Below are 18,888 nucleotides of genomic sequence, written 5' to 3' on the forward strand. Positions count from 1 at the left end.
TCGTTTAATAATAAACATTTAGATAGGTACATTTCACATACTTGGTGCATCAATTTTTATGTATTTATTTATTTTGGTGCCTAAGGATGTTATTGTCATTTAACTTAAGTTATGTACACGGAAAACAAGCTGTAAAAGTGTGGCAAGTGAAGCGCTTTGTTAATAATCAGAGATCTGCTAGTTATATTCCTGGATATTAAGAATTAAGACATTTTACCATCGACTTGAGAAAACGTTTGTTGTGTAACTAATTTATTTAATTGTATTCACAATCATTTAACATTTCATGATTTTCATTGTTCTATCTTGAACTCACACTGTCCAAGCCCAGAGGATAGAAGCAATGACAACTGACTATAGTCTTTTGTGATTACAGATCAAATTATCATCCTAAAAATGGCAAATAATGCCAAATCTGAAATAGCAGAGGTTGTTTTGTTGCTTAAATTTTAATAGGCAATAAGAGCAGCAGTGTGGAGTAGTGGTTAGGGGTTCAGTCCCTTGCCCAAATTGTTTTTCAAATGCCCATTGGTGGGGTGGCATATCGTTAGTAGTGAATAATATTTCATACGACTTTAATAATTAAAAGTAAAAAAAAAAAATCTCGATTAGCTGCAGAGTTTATTTCAGACAAACATCGCATTAAGCTATTACGTTTAATGTAAGGACACTAAACCACCGAGATTGTTGGGAAATGACACACTTTTGAATTGTTTAAAAAGATATACATATATATTTGTAAACTCAAACTGAGGCAAAAGAAAGTTGCAACGGAGAAAAAAAGAAACAAGCAGACTGCTGTCATTTTCTTTTATGCTGCAACATAGGCATTGTTGTTTCTATAAATTGGAAGTAAGTGCATTTATTGATACAGACAGATAACTTGAGTGCCGAATTATGTGGAGTTTACTGTATTAAATGCTTTTTAATTCAAGAAATTGAAGACCTATGAACATCAATACAATAGCCTACATGGCTAGAAAAAAAATTGAACTGGTTCGGAACTTTCGGAATCGGAAACAGGCTTTCCACCTAAAAGGTAGTTGTTTTGTCCCTTGCAGATCTGAAAGTGTCAAAGTGTACACCTAAGTAAACACCTTTCCTCATAATGTACGTACTGTCCAAAAAATAACTTGCTCAAAATGTATTGTGTCATCTTCAGCAGGTTAGCCCACATCTTGTTAAAAATTACCAGGTATAGCAATAAAAACAAGCCCAACATTACAAGTACTTTCACAAATTAAAAGATCTATGCCACACAAAGTGGTCTACTCAATTTATCTAAATAGTGGTGAATTTAAAAGAAATCAAACAGCTAACTGTGTATGCAAGTGCATTTATGGCTGAGAAAATATGTAAAATATATCAAAAATATTAGTTATTTAAAGGACAGTGGTATGTAGATAAAACCCAAACCCTCTAATGGACATCATTATTTAAAACCTTAACTGTTTTGAGCATTCAATCCCTAGCATGAGCGATATGCTAATTAACCTTGTACACTTTCACTGGGTTTTTGAAAATTATAGTAATTAGACAAGTAATATACAAGTAGTGTGACATGTGCAGATAATTGTCTTTCATTATATCTACTGTAGCAGATAAAGGCCTAGCAAATCTTGTAATTATTCATGGAAAGTTGGTTCTTGCAGGTGGCAATCTAATGCGCTACATTGCATTGATCTGATTTTAATGATGCACAGTGCATGTTGGTCTTAGTGTGTACTCAACAAAGGCAAGGAATTCCTGTTGGAGTGGAGCAGATGTTGCAGTTGCTGGCTGCTCTCACACAGTGTTATTGAAGACCATGGGCACCTGTCATGATTGGTACAGGATAAAACAGAATCATATCATGAACTGCAATTACTGTCCAATTAACACCTATGACCCATGACATATAAGTGAAAAGACTTGCAACAAATAAGTTCACTTAGTGCAGATTTGGAAGCAAATGAAAGCTATGCAGTAGTGTTTTGTATTTTTCATCTCAACATGAAATGCAAAATGGATGAGACTGAATTAATATTGCTGGGTCATAGTTGAAATTGTTATAGTTAACAAAATTGAAGCAGAACTTATAAAGCCCTAATTAGGCTGCTTACCAAAAGGACAAAAAGCAGAGGATCGTTAGTTTGAGATAGTGATGCATTTCCTTATCAAATCCATATCTGTTCATATAAACTACGGGTAACACTATTTCAGAGAGGAGTAAAATAACTTTACTATGCTAGAGCTGACCTTTCCATGCTAAGGGAAGGGTGGTGGTATTTCAATCTACCATTATTTAGATCAATTGGACAATATTGACTTAAACATTGTAAACTGGTGTATTCTATGTTTGCTTATGTGAAGTTATATCATGGATATTTTAACAAATTTACTGGCTGGCAATAATCAAATGAGACCCATTGATTTCTTCTTACTGGCTAAGTACTAGGCTTATCCACCATCATATTACACACTATTCAAGCTACCGAGTAACAAATTGTTGGACAGTAGTCCATGGTACTTGAGGAGCACTGCTTCATAATGTAATGATCCTTTACTATTTGGTAACCGTGACAAGTAACCGTGACAGAGATCGATGAGTCTTGGTGTTAGATCTCCCTCCCGACCTGCGAGGGCGCTGTGTAAAGGGAATACAATACCCTGGACTAAATGGCACGACGGTTTATTCCCAGGGTTAGGCAGAAGTCGGCCATCTAGAAAGGGGGCAAAGCTACGGTGTACAAACTCAATGACCCGGATGGGAAATGGCATGGCATCTGCGGATTGGAGGAGCGGATGCGCTTGTTGACCAAGGGGTCATGTGTGACGTTATAAAAAGGAGACTGTGACCAGCTGGCTTTAGTGGTGATGTCGGGCCAGAAAGAATCACACAGACAGGCAGTACTTGCAGTGAAACTGAGACCCTGCGGCGCTCAGTGTTTTATTGTAAAATAAAAGGTTTAAACAGAAAACAGGACACTAAACAAACAGTGGATGAACAGATAAACAAACACGGTGAGTCTAAACAACTTATATTTACTTCATTTTACTTTTTATTTTCTGCTTCTCCACACCCGTTCTCCACTCACCGAACACACAACCCCGAGTGAGAAAAACGTGCATCTATATATACTGTTGTGCCAGGATTCAATTACTAATTAATTATTCACTTGAATCCCAGCACGTGAACTAATTCTGTGCAACCCCGTGCTCACATATTATTACATACTTTAAATGCAAGTGAAGTGAAGTGCAATTCCTGTGCCTAAATACAATTATACATTTTAAACACTCGTGCTCATTACCCGCATTATATCTCATGTACCAACTACAATACACCAACATTAACACGCTACATGCAACATATAACACACAAATGCACACAGGGACGTAGTGATGTGATCTTTTCCTTTTGTGAATGGTTATGTTAAATGACCAAAAGGAGAACCTGTGCTGTGAAACGTGAGTGTTTTGTCTGTTTTTATTTGTTGTTAATAATATTGTTTGTAATTATTTGGATGGCTAGCACGATCCGGAGCTGTCACCAAAGGCCAGCACTAAACCTGGATCAACAACACTGCACTTTTGTTGTCAATAATGAACTGTATTTACCATGAGCACTAGAGCATGCACTGTGACTGGACTGTTATTTCAGTGTCAACCCGCGGATTACAAATAAGCAGTACACGGTGCTGTATTGCTTCATTAGCATTGTTATTATTTACTGTTTTGCCATCAGGCCATTGGATTTAAAAAACATTAAACATTGCACCTGGATCATAATTCTGTTTATCTGTTTATTGATCACCTGCACACTGCTAACCACTTTGCCACACATGGTGTCAGAAAATGGGATGGATCATACATCACTTTCAGCGCTGCTGGAGGCGCTGGAAAGCAGACAGGAGGCTGCAGAAAGGAGGAGAGAGGAGCGGTAAGCGACGCTGGTTGAGTGGGTCGGTGTGGTGATCCAGACCACGGTACCAACGGCACCCGTGATGATGGTCCCAAAGGAGAGGGCACAGAAAATGACGACGGAGGATGACCCCGAGGCTTACCTGCTTGCTTTCAAGCGGCTGGCTACCACCGCGTCATGGCCCAGAATGGACCGGGGCGAGCCAGCTGGGATCCTGCCTGATCGGGGAGTCTCGGGCAGCATATCCGGCCATGAAGGACACCGAAGCCACCGACTACGACCTGGTAAAGTGAGCCATCCTACGCCGGCTCAACATCACGGGGGAAATGCACAGTACAATTCCAGGAGTGCCAAGATCCCCAGATACATGCCCCAGTGTGGTTGCGCAGCAGTTGTGTGACCACATGGTGCACTGGCTAAGCCCTGCCTAGAAAATGGGTCTCCAAATGGGCGAAGCAGTGGAGCAATTCTGCCATGTGGTCGGTGCCAAAACATAGGTTTGGATACGGCGTCGTGATGTGGCAACGTGCAATTGGGCATCTGAAGCAGGTAAACAAGGTGAAAATGGTCATAGGGGCCTTGTATTGTTAATGCAGTTTTAGGAAAGGTGAAAACCCATGCATTAGTGGACACCAGGTGTGGGCAGACCTTAATTAAAGCAGCTCTCTTGGGCAGTGTGTCGTGGCCAGGTGGCGAACTCCTGCGTCCATGGAGATACGGCGACATACCCCATCCTAAAAATATATTTATCGGTAGGACTGATAAAACGCCACCTAGAAGTTGGGATGGCGGAAAGGCTACCACACCCAATAATTCTGGGTTGAGACTGGCCAAATTCGACCACACACAAACATGGCAGAAGAGAAAGAAAGGGAAATAATTGGTAATATTTTTCTCTTTCAGACTGAAATGTTTTCCCCCCATTTTCGTCCAAGAAAAACAAATAGAGAGATGGATACTAAAATAGGAGGGAGTATTAATGAGACAAGGCTGTGGTTTGGTGGGAGAATGCTCCAATGGTAACAAACGCCAGTCAAAGGGGGTCCCAATGCAGTGTGACCGAGAGGGAGAGGTTACTGGGCCATCTAGGGCAGATGTTACTCCCACCCCTCTCAATATACCGGACATGTGGCACTCAAGCGGGGAAATAGTGTGGGGCCAACACAACGACCCCTCACTAGTGCACACTTGGGGACAGGTCCGGCCTATTGAAGGTAAGGATGCTGAAGGCGCTGGGGCACCAGTATTTCCACATTTCATTATCAAGAGGCAATTACTGTATAGGGTAAACCTTGCCATGGGCACAGGACAACCTGTAACAAAATTATTGGTTCCCCCGACTTGTCGGCCTGAAGTCATGAGGCTGGTGCATGATATCCCTTTTGCGGGGCATCTCGGAGCTGTCAAAACAAGGAAACAAATATTGGCTCGATTTTATTGGGTAGGACTTCATACTGATGTGTCGAAATATGTAGCCACATGCCCAGACTGCCAGGGAGTAGCGCCAGGTCGAGTGCGTCCCGCCCCTGTGGTTCCACTGCCAATTATTTCCACCCCCTTTGAACGCATTGCAATGGACATAGTGGGCCCTTTGCTACCTTCTGATTCTGGGTATACGCATATATTAGTGGTGGTAGATTATGCAACGCGGTACCTGGAAGCAGTTCCATTGAGGTCCACTAGTGCAGCTGCGATTGCCAAAGAATTATTGCAGATTATGGCTAGAGTAGGGATCACCAAGGAAATCCTGACTGATCGTGGAACTAACTTTCTGCCTAACACGTTACAGCAAGTTTACAAAATACTAAAAATACGCCCCATCAGGACATCTGTTTGTCATCCACAGACGGATGGTTTGGTGGAACGTTTCAATCTGACCTTAAAGCAGATGCTGAGACCCATTGAGACAATATTATTTGTGAACCAAAAGCAAAATCACTGGGCATTGCTTCTTCCCTACCTCCTTTTTTGCAGGGTTCTCCCCCTTCAAGCTCTTGTACGGCTGACAGCCTCGTGGCATCCTCAATCTTTTGAGAGAGCGGTGGGAGGAGCACAAAGGCTAGTCCAAAAATGTAGTGCAGCATATGCTCCTACTTAGAGATCGTCTGGATTTGGTCAGCCATTCGGCCCAGGACAATCTCAAATCGGCTCAGCACCGGCAACAGCAGCATTACAACAAAAATGCACAAATTCAAACCTTTAGACCAGGAGACAAAGTAATGCTGCTGCTTCCCTCAGAATCGAAACTATGTGCTAAATGGCAGGGGCCATATGAACTGATTCGGGCTAACTGAAATGTGAATTATGAAATTAGACAGCCCGATCGCCGTAATGAAAGAGAAATTTATCATGTAAATTTATTAAAGCCCTGGCAGGCGAGGGAGGCCTTATTTATAGCCCCAGGCGAAGTAGCGGATGATTTAGGCCCAGTCTAGAGACCTCTAGCACAAAAGACATTTTGATGGGGTAACAGAATTCATCAAATTCAATGAAGTGGTCAGTAGAATGTCGGGGCACTTGATACTGTTAAGCAGAGACTCTGCCAGGCCCCTGCTCTCATCACTCCATTCATCCTCCACACTGATGCGTCGGATGTTGGTTTGGGTGCTGTCTTGTCCCAACCGGTAGACAGAGTAGAACACCCCATCCTGACCTCAGTAAAAAGATGCTCCCTCAGGAGCACAACTACTCTGTGGTCAAAAAGGAGTGTTTGGCTATTAAATGGGCTACTCACTCTTTACAATACAGTGCCTTGCATAAGTATTCACCTCCCTTGGACGTGTCCACATTTTGTAGTGTTACAACCTGGAATTAAAATGGATTTAATTAGGATTTTTTGTCACTGATCTACACAAAATAGTTCATAATGTCGAAGTGGGGAAAAAAATCTACATATTTTTCAAAATTATTTACAAATAAAAAACTGAAAAGTCTTGATTGCGTAAGTATTCACCCCCTTTGCTGTGACACCCCTAAATAAGCTCTGGTGCAACCAATTGCCTTCAGAAGTCACATAATTAGTTGAATGGAGTCCACCTGTGTGCAATTAAGGTGTCACATGATCTCAGATTAAATACACCTGTTTCTGGAAGGCCCCAGAGTTTGTTAGAGAGCATATCTAAACAAACAGCATCATGAAGACCAAGGAGCTATCAAAACAAGTCCGGGATAAAGTTCTGGAGAAGCACCAATCAGGGTTGGGTTATAAAAAAATGTCCCAAACTTTGAACATCCCCCGGAGCACCGTTAAATCCATTATTAAAAAAATGGAAAGAATATGGCACAACCACGACTCTGCCTAGAGAAGGCCGTCCACCAAAACTCAGTGACCAGGTAAGGAGGGCATTAGTCAGAGAAGCAACCAAGAGGCCAATGAACATAAGAACATAAGAACATAAGAAAGTTTACAAACGAGAGGAGGCCATTCAGCCCATCTTGCTCGTTTGGTTGTTAGTAGCTTATTGATCCCAGAATCTCATCAAGCAGCTTCTTGAAGGATCCCAGAGTGTCAGCTTAAACAACATTACTGGGGAGTTGGTTCCAGACCCTCACAATTCTCTGTGTAAAAAAGTGCCTCCTATTTTCTGTTCTGAATGCCCCTTTATCTAATCTCCATTTGTGACCCCTGGTCCTTGTTTCTTTTTTCAGGTCAAAGAAGTCCCCTGGGTCGACATTGTCTATACCTTTTAGGATTTTGAATGTTTGAATCAGATCGCAGCGTAGTCTTCTTTGTTCAAGACTGAATAGATTCAATTCTTTTAGCCTGTCTGCATATGACATGCCTTTTAAACCCGGGATAATTCTGGTTGCTCTTCTTTGCACTCTTTCTAGAGCAGCAATATCCTTTTTGTAACAAGGTGACCAGAACTGAACACAATATTCTAGGTGAGGTCTTACTAATGCATTCTAAAGTTTTAACATTACTTCCCTTGATTTAAATTCAACACTTCTCACAATATATCCAAGCATCTTGTTGGCCTTTTTTATAGCTTCCCCACATTGTCTAGATGAAGACATTTCTGAGTCAACATAAACTCCTAGGTCTTTTTCATAGTTCCCTTCTTCAATTTCAGTATCTCCCATATGATATTTATAATGCACATTTTTATTTCCTGCATGCAATACTTTACACTTTTCTCTATTAAATTTCATTTGCCATGTGTCTGCCCAGTTCTGAATGCTGTCTAGATCATTTTGAATGACCTTTGCTGCTGCAACAGTGTTTGCCACTCCTCCTATTTTTGTGTCGTCTGCAAATTTAACGAGTTTGCTTACTATACCAGAATCTAAATCATTAATGTAGATTAGGAATAGCAGAGGACCTAATACTGATCCCTGTGGTACACCACTGGTTACCTCGCTCCATTTTGAGGTTTCTCCTCTAATCAGTACTTTCTGTTTTCTACATGTTAACCACTCGCTAATCCATGTGCATGCATTTCCTTGAATCCCTACTGCGTTCAGTTTGAGAATTAATCTTTTATGCGGGACTTTGGTAACTCTGAAGGAGCTGGAGAGATCCACAGCTGAGATGGGAGATAACCCGGACGCTCCACAAAGCTGGGCTTTATGGAAAAGTGGCGAAAAGAAAGCCATTGCTGAAAAAAAACAATATCAAATGCTGTTTGGATTTTGCCGAAAGGCATGTGGGAGACACAGCAAACATATGGAAAAAGGTTCTCTGGTCTGTTGAGACCAAAATTGAACTTTTTGGCCTTAGCGCAAAACGCTATGTGTGGCGCAAAGCCAACACTGCTCATCACCCTGAGAACACCATCCCCACGGTGAAGCATGGTGGTGGCAGCATCATGTTATGGGGATGCTTTTCATCGGCAGGGACTGGGAAACTGGTCAGGATTGAGGGCAAGATGGATGGAGCCAAAAACAGGGAAATTCTAGAGGAAAACCTGTTTCAGTCTGCAAGAGACCTGGGACTGGGGCGGAGGTTCACCTTCCAGCAGGACAATGACCCTAAACACACAGCCAAAACTACACTGGAGTGGTTTAAAAAGAAGAACTTGAATGTCTTAGAATGGCCCAGTCAAAGCCCAGACCTCAATCCGATTGAGAATCTGTGGCAAGACTTGAAAATTGCTGTTCACCAACAGTCCCCATCCAACTTGACAGAGCTTGAGCAATTTTGCCAAGAAGAATGGGTAAGAATTGCAGGATCCAGATGTGCAAAGCTGGTAGAGACTTACCCAAAAAGACTCACAGCTGTAATTGCTGCCAAAGGTGCTTCTACCAAGCATTGACTCAGGGGGTTGAATACTTATGCAACCAACAAATGTCTTTTTTTGTTTAATTAACTTTTGTGTTACAATAAAAAAAAAAATTTGCACCTTCAAAGTGTTAAGTATGTTGTGTAAATCAAATGGTAAAAATCCCAATTAAATCCATTTTAATTCCAGGTTGTAACACTACAAAATGTGGAAAAGTTCAAGGGGGGTGAATACTTCTGCAAGGCACTGTATTACCTGCTGGGACATTAATTTGATCTTGTCACTGACCACACCCCACTCAAGTGGTTAAGCACCATGAAGGACAGCAATGCCCAGATAACTCGTGGTATCTGGCATTGCAGCCCACATGGTACACAATGCGGGGAAAGACCACCAAAATGCAGATCATTTTCGTCCTGGAGGGGGGAGTAATGGAAAAAGCAGATTTAGTCGAGTGTTCCTTTGGCTCCACTCTGAGTGGTGGGATATGTGACAGAGATCAAATGATTCTTGGTGTTAGATCTCCCTCACGACCTGCGAGGGTGCTGTGTAAAGGGAACAGAATACCCTGGACTAAATGGCACGACAGTTTATTCCCAGGGTTAGGTGGAAGTCTGCCATCTAGAAAGGGGGCAGAGCTATGGTGCACGAAACCAATGACCCGGACGGGAAACGGCGTGGCATCCGCGGATTGGAGGAGCGGATGCACTTGTTGACCAAGGGTTCATGGGTGACGTTATAAAAAGGGGATGTAGTGATGTGATCTGTTCCTTTGTGAATGGTTATGTTAAATGACCAGAAGGAGAACCTGTGCTGTGAAACGTGAGTGTTTTGTTTGTCGTTAGTAATAATGTTTGTAATTATTTGGACGGCTAACACGATCCGGAGCTGTCGCCAAAGGCCAGCACTAAACCCGGATCAACAACACTGCACTTTTGTTGTCACTAAAGAACTGTATTTACCATGAGCACTAGAGCATGCACTGTGGACTGGTGTTTGTGTTTGTGTATGTCTTATGTGTGAGTGAACTAAAAACGGGACTGTTATTATTTCAGGGCCCACCCGCGGATTACAAATAAGCAATACACACCGCTGTATTGCTTCATTACCACTGTTATTATTTACTGTTTTGCCATCAGGCCATTGGATTTAAAAAACATTAAACAACATTGTACCTGGATTATAATTGTCTGTTTACTGATCACCTGCACCTGTACACTGCTAACCACCTTGCCACAGTAACGTATATAGTTCATTATAAAATGGGTATTTGAAATTCTCTATCCTGATTTGTCAAAACAAGTCGCCATGGGTTGGCACTTCCTTTAAAAAAGGGTCAAATCTCTGCTAGATATCCATATGCCCGTAGAATTTTGAAAAAAAAAAAAAAATCAGACATATTGTAATTTATCTCAATAAACATGACTGACGAGATTGATGTAGATGGACTTTTTTTTAAACCAAAGTGTACATGAGATATTGAATGAGTCTGAATCGAATACCAATGATTAAAGTAGTGAAAGAAGGCAAAAGTAAGTATTCAGATCAGTTCAAAACTCGCCATTCTGATCACACTGCTGCTTCTCCCTGAACTAGTGTTTCCAAATCCCATTCTGAAAATAAATAGTTTTCAAAAAGATATCTTAAACTTTCAGCTTTTTTAAAAAAGATTTGGATCACTCTTAAATGGATGTTTTGTTGCCCCTGCCCCTGTTCTTCTCTGGTCGGTTGCATCTCCTGCCCTGCCTGCTGCCAGAGATTCCAACCCCCTGCGTAGCTGTGTGATCTGATGCAGAATATTTATAAATGCATCATCTCTTCTGCTGTGCCCTGCATTGTTTTAAATTGTTTCTTAACACTGGCCCAGTAGTTCTCCACGTTGTCCAGCTGTAAACCACGAAGTCAGTTTGAGAAGTAATGGAATTTTTTTTTTTTTTTTCGCCACTGTTAAGCGGTAACACAAATCTGGTATGGATACCTCCTGTCACTACCCTGGATAACAAAGGGTGATTCATATTTAAAAAAAAAAAAACAGTACTGTTACCTGATACTGTTGCAGGTCTTGTGAGGAAGGGTCTGTGTGATTTAAAGGCAGACTCATTTGTGCTGTGTCATGGTGAAAATGGCCAGTAATATTTTACTTTAAAATGTAGTGAACAAACAAAGAATTACAAGAAGTATAACGAATCAAATAAAGAAAAACTGCACTTTCAATGGCAATATTCAATTCAACATCTATAAATCTTTTTTATACATTTTTGGTTTTATTTTTTTTTAAAGTTATATGGAACTATTTTTTCTTACCTTTTTAGGTGGAAGGATATTTAATAAAAATGACTTTTTTGTTTGGCTTTGCCTTGTGGCTTGGAACGCACCTGGGGCGTGGTGATATTAGAGTATATCACACATCCCGTCGTGCCTTATTGCTTACTTTTGCACTACCTTCTGGGTTGTACTCTGTGGAATATCTCAGTTGCGAGCAGGGCGGAAAGCTAGACATGCCTCAGATGTATACAGAGTAATGTGGGTTAACTAGTGGGCTAAATAAGAGAAGTACCTGACTTATATGTATGTTATAGAATGGAACCGTGGAACTAGGCTATGTATGGTCTGAAGCATTTGACTACTGAAATAAACATGCTCTGTAGTTGTACCACAATCCATGTCTGGACTCTCTATACTGCCTTCTCGCCTGGATTAACATCACACCAGCCTGCCCATCATTACAATATTCTGTAACAGGTCCTTTAAACATCCAGGTTTTTATAAGCAATGGAACTCACACTGTCCAAGCCCAGAGGATAGAAGCAATGACAACTGTCTATAGTCTTTTGTGATTACAGATCAAATTATCATCCTAAAAATGGCAAATCTGAAATAGCAGAGGTTGATTTGTTGCTTAAATTTTAATAGGCAACAAGAGCAGCAGTGTGGAGTAGTGGTTAGGGCTCTGAACTCTTGACTGGAGGGTTGTGGGTTCAATCCCAGGTGGGGGACACTGCTGCTGTACCCTTGAGCAAGGTACTTTACCTAGATTGCTCCAGTAAAAACCCAACTGTATAAATTGGTAATTATATAATAATAATGTGTAAAAAGTAATGTAATTGTATGTAAAAATAATGTGATATCTTGTAACAATTGTAAGTCGCCCTGGATAAGGGCGTCTGCTAAGAAATAAATATTATTATTATTTATTTATTAGCAGACAACCTTATCCAGGGCAACTTACAGTCGTAAAGAAAAATACATTTCAAGAATCACAGTACAAGTATTAATACAATTAAGAGCAATATAAAATACAATGACTTCGGTTCTAGCAAGTACAAGTATGACAATATACGATTTAATAACGGAGCAGATAACAGTGTCAGTGATAGTTAGATCAGGATATAATTAAATACAAAATACTACAGATAATAATAATAATAATAATTATTATTATTATTATTATTATTATTTATTTCTTAGCAGACACCCTTATCTATTACATTATAATAGATGTAATACTATTACATTATCTGTTTAAATCATTAAAAATAGACCCCACTAAAGTAAACAGCAATGAGTTGAATTTGCCGCATGTATACAATATCTTACAGTCATATTCTAAACCACAACCTAAAACAAATGGGGCTAGTGTGCCATAGAGAACATCAAGCTTGGCAAAATCTCATTGTTTGCAACTCCATGTTTTCTAAAGTTCACTGTCATTAGGGAAAACAAAGGCCTCTGTTAATCTTTGTCAAACAATCCAAATCATTTTTGTAATCTGAGCAGTTTTGAGCTGTTTATCACACTGTTCACACTGTTCATGTTGTTCTTCAATTAAAAATCTAATCAAACACCTAGGTGCTTAAATTCTGTTATTAGTTAATTACGGTACATCAGATAAATGTCCCCTTTTAACACCTTTTAGTGGGAGTGAAATGTCAGTAAGTTAATGTTGTAGTGGAATATGAATGAGGCTGGGATTAAGTCACGAATGTCACGGATTCCGTGATTTTTGTTGGTGTCCATGATTTTAATAGAGCGCATTTAACTTTACTGGCTTACTTTGCAATGTAGCCATTGACACCTTAACTCAATACTTTGCCACATTGCAGCATATTTTAAAAATGAAAAAACTGCAACAATAAGCGCAAAAGCACGATCTGCAAAATACACCAAAAATGTATTTCATGAAGCGGAGGTTATTGTTTTGTTCAATATGTAACGTACTGGTAGATTACAATCGTAAAGCAAAAATAACTGCAAACTGTACCACAGCAGAAGCACAGCGTTATTTTCTAAAGGTATGTAAAACCTATATTGTAATGCTAGGACAATGTTGCCAGTTGAACTTCTTGCACTGGCATAAAATTCCCTCCATATTTTCTTCTTTAAGGCAGTCTTTAAATACATTAACAGCCCAGGATGTAGTCTTTTTAGTATTGTTTTCATCTTTGTTTTCTTATATTTCATTAAGCTGTGCCTCATGTAATCTTACAGTGCCTATAGTAACTATTCACCCCCCTTGGACGTTTTCACAGTTTGTTGTGTTACAACCTGAAATCTTGATGTATTTTTTTCCTTTGATTTATACAACCTACTCAACACTTTAAATGTGTGAAGAAATGGGGGGGTGAAAAAACATATCAATCAAAAATAAAAACCTGAAAAGTCTTCATTAGATAAGTATTCACCTCCTTTGCTATGACACCCCTAAATAAGCTCAGGTGCAACCAATTGCCTTCAGAATTCACACAATAAGTTAAACGGAGTCCATCTGTGTGCAATAAAAGTGGTTCACATGATTTCAGATTAAATACACCTGTCTCTGTAAGGTCCCACAGTTGGGTAGTGCATTCAAAGCAAAGATTCTACCATGAAGGCCAAGGAGCTTTCAAAACAACTCCAGGATAAAGTTGTGGAAAGGCACAGATCAGGGGAGAGGTATAAAAAGATAAGAAACTTGTCAGGGTAGAGGGCAAAATGGATGGAGCTAAATACAAATCCTTGAGGAAAACCTGCTTCAGTCTGCAAAAGACCTAAGACTGGGATGGAGATTCACCTTTCAGCAGGACAATGACCCCAAGCACACAGCCAAAGCAACACTGGAGTGGCTTAAAAACAAGAACGTGAATGTCCTAGAGTGGCCCAATCAAAGCCTGGACTTGAATCCGATTGAGAATCTGTGGCAAGACTTGAAGATTGTACCAACGATCCCCATCCAACTTGACAGAGCTTGAACAATTTTGCCAAGAAGAATGGGTGAATATTGCACGATCCAGATCTGCAAACCTGGTTTTTGCAGACCCAAAAGACTAACAGCTGTAATTGCTGCCAAAGGTGGATGTACCAAGTATTGACTCAGGGGGGTGAATACTTATCTAACCAAGACATGTCAGGTTTTTTATTTTTTATTAACTGTTCCACAATAAAAATTCTCTTGCCTCTTCAAAGTGTTGAGTAGGTTGTGTAAATCAATGGAAAAAAAAAATCCCATTTTAATGCATCAAGATTTCAGGTTGTAACACAACAAACTGAAAACGTCCAAGGGGGGTGAATACTTACTATAGAAACTGTATGTGCCTACTGTTGACAGTTTCTGTAGCACTTACTTTCTTTCAGGTGGATTACTGTCTTCACTAGGAAAGTTGGTGCTGTATCAGTTCTCTGGAGTTTCATCCCCAAATATATTAACCCTTTACGGTCCATTTATTCAGCTCGTCAGGTCCAATTTATTTTTACACACACTTTATTTTAGACGTGCTGTTTAAAAGTATTTTTTTTCACAGTAAAACAGGTTTAAAAGGCACTGCATATCAACAGGACAATCAGTACTGCATCTCCAGCCTCGCTGCACCCCTTGTTCGCTGTATTTTTCACATACCTCTTCATAGTTGTGCATACCAATAAATCATCTCCTGATCACTCGTTTTATCACCAAGCACCTCAATAATGCGATCCAAGTCATCAAAAAGCTCTGCAAATGTCCATGATATTCTTTGAGCACTGGATGCAGAATCAGCTATCTTGTTTGTTTATGTCCGTGTTATCTCTGTGGTGCCGGGGCTATGTGTATTGCTCAGATCCGTCCCTTTTTTTCAGCTTCTCTCGGCTCCTAACGGTCTCACTCGGCCACTGAATGGTTTTATCGGCTTTTTCCAGAGAAAAAAGACTAGAGACCTGTTTTTTACATCTTTTTGATGATGTCGGACAGGGTCCGACATTGGACCGGAAAGGGAAAATTGTAATGTCGGACCAGGTCCGACATAGGACCGCAAATGGTTAAATAAAATGGGTGGAAGGTTACTCATTTTGTGGCAGTGGTTTTATAGCTAATAAATACATTTGTAATTGAATTTTTATAATGTTGTGCGTATTGATTTACACAGTGTGAAGCGGCTCATTAGTATGCGAGCCATGCTTATACACTATATATATGCACGATCATGTGATGCTGTTTAACAAATCAGAGGTTCTTAAACAGAATTGTAAGGGATATTATTGTTCTCTTACCCATGTGTCATTCATGCTATTTGGCTTCCAATTATGTCTTGGTTCTATTTTTTTATGATATCATTGTATTTTTTAAAAGTCTAGGCTCACCAAGATTAATAGCCTTATAACATAACCCAGAAGGCCAATTTAACATGCCTAAACAAAACCACAAACATCCGTAATCAAACCGGTCTTGCCTTCATCAGCTGTGCAGGCTTATCTGTTAAATTTCCTATGTAGTTGGAAGGATGCAAGTTTGCAAGCTTGCAAGGGGCCCTCTACCCCATGGTTGGGGTTGAGGAAATTGAAAATCGCAAGCCAGAATCTATGGTGCTGATCTTCAACAAAACCCAAGTAAAAACCAAGTAAATGTTCTGGTTATTAAATGAAGTCTTTAAGAGATCCAGTTCTGTTTCCAATTGCTAAATTTGTTTTGAATTGTTCTTTCTGTTGTCAATGGAATTTATTTGAATTTAGACCAAGCCCTGAGGACAGCAGTATACTATGTTGTGCCACCAACACACTACGAATTCAGTTTTGTGAACTTTTGTACTCAACTTAATAACTCTTTAAGCATCCCCATGAGGAGAGCTTGCATGGATTTGCAAACCCGCCTTCACCTCCACCCCTACAACTGCTAATATCCTATTTTCAGTGTTCTAAAACTATTCGAGCAAAATCTAATAGCTTGGTAACCTCTGGACATATCAATGATATAGATATTTTAACATTATATATTTAACATTATATATATTTACTTTTACTAACCATTTAAACTGATATTACATTACCCTTTGATTAACCAGCACTCCATACTTGCTTCACAGGTACCTTTGTTTCAGCCTTCACAGTCTTGTGTGGGGCTCGGACTGATTTGCCCAACAGGCACATGTGTTGTGTATTCTGGTTGAACATCGCTGCTGCATTTATTCAGATCCTCACTGCTGTCGTTATGGTGGGATGGATCATGAGTATATTCTGGGGCATGGACATGGTCATACTGGCTAGTAAGTACAACTTTTTAAATCTTGGAACTATTGGCTTTCATTTTATAAACCAGATGTCTGGTATTTCTTGTCTCCATTAAAATGTCCCCCATGCATTTCTTGGAATAGCTTTTAGTTTGCTCGTTGTCTTTGCAAAGATTCGTGAAATTCTGACTGTGATTGTTATTCATCAATGGTCTGACCTCTGATTTCATTGCAATCGGAGTTGATTTACGTTGGATTTTACTTACTTTACATCTGACAGTTCTTGGGCTGACCTGGTTTAGGGACAAGTTGACTGGTACCCCTTTGGGGTAAATGAACATTCAGATGAATTTGAGTATTTGAGTAATGGATGTTTTAAAGCTAAGGAAAGGATTTTGGATTATATATATATATATATATATATATATATATATATATATATATATATATATACAGTTTATAAAAATAGCTCTTTATCATTCTCTAGTTTGCTCCTTCTCTGTCTGTTTCAGCACAATACCTTTCTTATTCCATCTCCACCTGTCCATCACAGACTCTTTTGCTCACTTTTGTTGGGCTTCAATTTCAATTACTGCTATATACCAGTTTTAGAATAACAAAAACTAGGATAGATACTGTCACTGCAATGATGTTATGCAAAAACTATAAAAAGGCAATGACTGTATGTCTATAACATATTTCTTTGTTATTTGATACTTAATACCACTTGACAGATTGCAGTGGCAGTGCCTTAATTCAAATTTAATCCCAGTTTCTATTTTCCATCTTTCTGTCTTGATTACCTAATGCCTTCCTCTGAGTAATCCCCTGCCAGAGTTCAAATCCATGCACACCTACACTTGTACATGTGAAATGTTTTTGGACAGATATCACTTATTTTTTTATCTGGGATTAGAACCCATGTGTGTAGATTACTAGGCCATTTTGTCTTCCCCTAGTGGCCACACAAGGTTAATACATATGGGATACAGGTGCTTATAGCTCTGGCAATATCCTAGATCCTGTATAGGTAGTCACTGTAGTTTTCCTCCATTCTTTTTTCTATCTTGGCTTTGAGACATGGACTTCCCAGCCATGGAGAGAAGGGGTTCTTCTTACGGTTTTCAAAACTCTTCCCAAGCTGAGCATGTGCCTGTACATTCCTATGATAATGAACTATCCATATGTCCTTGTCACAAAGACGGCCGGAGTGGGTGGCGTCAGACCAGAAACAGGAACACAAACAACAGAGAGATGTGGTTTGGTATAAGCTGGGCGCGTGATCGCGCTCAGCATTTAATAAACAGAAAATAAAAGGTTTTAAACACAAAAACACGGGACACGGCACTACACGCCAAAATAAAAAGACAAACAAAACGGACTACACAGTAAACAGACAGACAAACGAAACACGGTGAGTGAGACAGTTATTCACTTTTATATTTACGTTCTTTCTTATTATTTAATTTCTCCTTCTCCACACTCGTTCTCCACTCACCGAACACCTAACCACGACTGAGTGAAAATGTGCATCTATATATACTGTTGTGCTGGGATTCAATTACTAATTAATTATTCACTTGAATCCCAGCACGTGAATTAATTCTGTGCAACCCCGTGCTCACATATTACATTTAACCAGCACGTGAAGTGATTTGTGCCCTCCTCGTGCCTAAATATAAATCTACACTTTTTAAATACACGTGAAACACAGACCCGTTTATATCCCGTGTACCAATCTATACACCAACATTTACACACGCAACATACACAAATGCACACAGGGACGGGGCACATTGCCACAGTCCTTTTCAATCCTTATCTTTGATGTTAATATTAAGTTATTGAATAATATCTTCTAAAAGGCACATCGGTCTACATTAAAAGAAAAGTGAATCTAGATTCATGCAGCGCACACCTCTTGCAACTTTAAATAAGTCTTCATATTCTTCAGAAAAACGTCACGTCAAACTAAGTTAATCGTTATTACTCCACATTAAACCTTTAACAACTAGCTATGCTACTAGGAGTCAGTTACCCTTTCTGTAAATTGAAGGGTGTATTTAATAATGAGCACCCAAGCTCTTCAGGGCTTGAATTTCAGCATGGGATTGCGGGAATCGCGTATTTTCCAAGTTGCTCCTGCATATCTGCAACTTTCAGTGCGGGAAAATGCCTGAAACGCTACAACAATCTATAAGGAAGTGGGTGTCAGTGATGAAAGCACAATGAGCCATATTTTGAGTAGTTCTGGCTAAAATAAATAAATAAATAAATAAAAGTAGTGCTGGACATTTTAAGTGCCGCG

The 18,888-nt window shown here is 39.7% G+C and overlaps 1 protein-coding gene across 1 annotated transcript in view; it reads left to right on the forward strand.

Moving 5' to 3' along the window:
• Nucleotides 1–16,696, forward strand: part of LOC117410648 (protein stum homolog) — a 34,416-nt gene extending 17,720 nt beyond the window's left edge. The window contains exon 2 of the mRNA XM_034017357.3: nt 16,437–16,696. Coding sequence (XP_033873248.2) covers nt 16,437–16,696 — 260 coding nt within the window. The remainder of the gene's footprint in view (nt 1–16,436) is intronic.
• The last annotated feature ends 2,192 nt before the right edge of the window (nt 16,697–18,888 follow it).

The sequence above is a fragment of the Acipenser ruthenus genome, chromosome 6, assembly GCF_902713425.1.
Source record: "Acipenser ruthenus chromosome 6, fAciRut3.2 maternal haplotype, whole genome shotgun sequence".
In the NCBI taxonomy this organism is placed as follows: Eukaryota; Metazoa; Chordata; class Actinopteri; order Acipenseriformes; family Acipenseridae; genus Acipenser; species Acipenser ruthenus.